The following is a 3,086-nucleotide window of genomic DNA, read 5'->3' as shown; positions in this document are numbered from 1 at the left end:
ACTTGGGGGTGTGAAGGAGGATCCTGTGGGTGTCAGAGTGATGTAGCGGGGGGTGGGGGTAGTCAGGGGCCCGAAGCAATTTGGGAAGGGTCAGAAAAATAGTTACCCAGAAGCTAGAAGTGGCCTAAATTTTTTGGTTAACTATTGTTGTATGACAGTTGGAACCATCCAAAAGTTTGTGACTTAAATCAGAGTATTGGAAGATCCCCGGTGCAGGGCAATTGCCCATTGGAAGTCTGAAATTCCTGGGCAATTGCCGCGCAATCCTTACCTGGGAACTGCCTGGGGTGTTCTCCAGAGCATCTTTGGGGTACCCACCAGTTACACTGCCCTGGAGCTCAGAGGTTATGGGCACCCAGATGAGAGAACGTCTTCTACTTCTACAGAAAGGATAAGATCTTGTGCAGTTTAACTGGGTTGCAAGTATTGAATCTTTCCCCCAAATATGAATATACTATCAGTGTGTTGATATGTCGCAATGTGCAGAACATGTCATTGAGGGCTGAGGCAGTCATGGATATCAATGTTATCACCTGCACAGTGTTATAAATAACCAATGGGATATTTTCCTGTCAAATTAACAATATTACATGAAGCTGATGCAGTAAAATTTGTATTGTCCCTGGGTTGTTTAATGGTCCTAGTGGCATCACCTATAGGACGCACACAAACTAACACTGCCTTAATGTTAATGATCCATGCTGCATATATATCAGAGGTTATTTGTAACCAGATGCAATCAATGTGTGTTATCATTCCTTTCTGTGATTGTTTGGTAAATTAGTTAGTGAATCTTGAACAGGGAAAAAATGTCATGCATGACTGAGGGGGAGGGTTAAAGGGACAGGCGGGTTGAATAAGGGAGAAGCAAAAGGGCCCATGACTTCTCTCTCTGGCCCTGGTGTTAACATATTATTCAGCAAAATAGTACAACGACTCTTTGCAATGAGTGAACACAAGAGCGGCAGGAAGGACTGAATGTTTAACATGTGTTTATCTTAACACTCAAACACAGAAGAGTGCTGCCCAGCGATAGGGAAGAGGGTCCCACCTACCAATCAGTCAGCCTATTATATTGGGATTTTGCTTTGGGACATGCCCTATTGCAGACTATAAAAATCAGACAGAAACTGCAGATCAACACAGCCTTTTTGTACGAGGTACTGCGGCGAGATATTAACAGGCAAAATGGTGCACTGGACTCAAGAAGAGAAAGGGGAAATCACCCACACATGGGGCAGTGTCGATAAAATCAAAATTATATCCAGTGCCCTTGACAGGTATAGTGTGAATGCAGTTTGATTTCAATGTAATTCATTATTCTTTGCACGAACGTTGTGGTGATGGATGTTTATTGCTACGTGGTAAGGGAATTAGTATTAAAGGTTTCATTGAAGTTCCAGTCAAACTGATGTAAAGCTTAACTTTTTATTAGTTCAAATGATTCATTGATTCGATTTGAGATTTAAATTCAATGTAGTGTTTGATGTTAAGTTGAATTATTATGCTTTTTCCCTCCAGGATGTTTCATGTCTATCCCTGGACTTCACGCTACTTTAAGGACCGGCATGGATTTACTGTTCAAGGACATGCAGCTAAAGTGTCTGGTGCTCTGAGTACTGCGGTCACCCATTTGGATGATGTCAAGTCGCAGTTTAAGGAGCTCAGCAGGAAGCACGCTGAGGAGTTGTATGTGGATGCTGGAAGCTTCCATGTAAGAAACTAATCTTTTTTAAATATAAGTTCCATTTTTACTAAAGTTATGCTGTAAATGAAAGCTAATTCCAGAATTAGAGTTGACATGACAATGAAATAAAGTAGACTGAGACTTCCTGAAAGAGGGAAAGTATTGCTTTGGGGTTATCTGGTTTCCACTGAAAAAGAGTGTCTCACTCCACTTTTGCTGCAAAGTCAGGTGGAGCCATAACTCTAGACATGGAGTGCGCAGGTTCACAAAACTTAAATACATCAACTGGTTCCAGGTTGTCCTCACATCTTCTCATTGGCTCGTACAATGTTTTACACAAGATTACAAGCTGATCTTAATGAATATTTATTTTTACTGTTCCACGCATGCAGAGATTTTTCCTGGAGTGATTAACTTTCCCGTTTAATATTTTCTGACAAAATCTTTTGGTGCTTTAAATTTTAAATTCAACCCATTAGCACACATTTTGTTTCAAATTAGATAATGGATCTTTGTTTTCTCATAGCTGCTGACTACCTGCGTCATTGTGGAACTGGCTTGGTTAAAGAAGGAGAAGTTCACCCCTCACATCCATGCAATTTGGGATAAATTTTTTAATGTGGTGGTCGATGCTATATCCAAGCAGTACCATTAAATCCAAGATGACATAACCCTTCAGCTTTGATCAAGCAATGCAATTGATGAAAATGTTACCTTATCAACACCTATAACAATCTCTGTGCTCTTCTTAAAAAAATAAATAACAAGTTATGTTAAAATAAAACTGATGCATTCTTGAAAACAATGTTCCTCTTTATATGCTAATTCTGACTCAAATTCCTGAAAATATCTCCATGTATTTTCCTTCAATTGCTTAGAACAACAATAAAGAATCAATATTAACCTGACATTTGTCACATGTGAATTCTTCATTTAACTTTATTATAAACCATAAGTACCCATGAGGTAACACGGTGAGATGAAAATTCAGGATCCATTTCTCAGTCAGTTCTCAAATCTCCACCCATAATTTATTAAATAAAACTATTAATTTTAATCAACATTTCATCAGTTAATTTTCAGAACATCAGAGAGAGTGATGACTCCTTGGAGGAATCCAATAAGAATCAAACCTCCCCAGCACCCTTTGAGAATGGATTGTACACAGGGGTGAAAGAAAGTGTCAAAATGCAGCAATCATAGGGGATTCGTTAGTGAGGGACATAGACAATACCACTAAACCCCGCCTCGCCATGAGATTGATCAAAGTCGACGCTGATAAGGGTTTTTCTAGGCTTCAGGTTGAAATGGTGAAATAGACAGAAGCATGGTAGGTAGAGGTCAATATGGAGAAGTGTGAATTGACACGTGTGAGAACTAATATGGAGTGACAGTATGT

The 3,086-nt window shown here is 39.5% G+C and overlaps 1 protein-coding gene across 1 annotated transcript; it reads left to right on the top strand.

Moving 5' to 3' along the window:
• Window positions 1-713: 713 nt before the first annotated feature.
• Window positions 714-2,595, top strand: LOC144690647 (hemoglobin subunit beta-like). Its single transcript, XM_078558362.1, has 3 exons — window positions 714-1,280; window positions 1,522-1,714; window positions 2,214-2,595. The coding sequence occupies exons 1-3, from the start codon at window positions 1,189-1,191 to the stop codon at window positions 2,340-2,342; spliced, it is 414 nt and encodes a 137-aa protein (XP_078414488.1). The 5' UTR covers window positions 714-1,188; the 3' UTR covers window positions 2,343-2,595.
• The last annotated feature ends 491 nt before the right edge of the window (window positions 2,596-3,086 follow it).

The sequence above is a fragment of the Cetorhinus maximus genome, chromosome 15, assembly GCF_964194155.1.
Source record: "Cetorhinus maximus chromosome 15, sCetMax3.hap1.1, whole genome shotgun sequence".
Lineage (NCBI taxonomy): Eukaryota > Metazoa > Chordata > Chondrichthyes > Lamniformes > Cetorhinidae > Cetorhinus > Cetorhinus maximus.
Note: the sequence above shows the minus strand (reverse complement) of the source record. Positions and strands in the feature narration are given on the sequence as shown.

Excerpts from the sequence above, each read along its gene's own strand:
- LOC144690647 (XM_078558362.1), top strand. The coding sequence starts at position 1,189 with ATGGTGCACTGGACTCAAGAAGAGAAAGGGGAAATCACCCACACATGG. Across the intron at positions 1,281-1,521 it reads ATATCCAGTGCCCTTGACAG|GATGTTTCATGTCTATCCCT; the intron begins GTATAGTGTGAA and ends TTTTCCCTCCAG. Across the intron at positions 1,715-2,213 it reads TGGATGCTGGAAGCTTCCAT|CTGCTGACTACCTGCGTCAT; the intron begins GTAAGAAACTAA and ends GTTTTCTCATAG.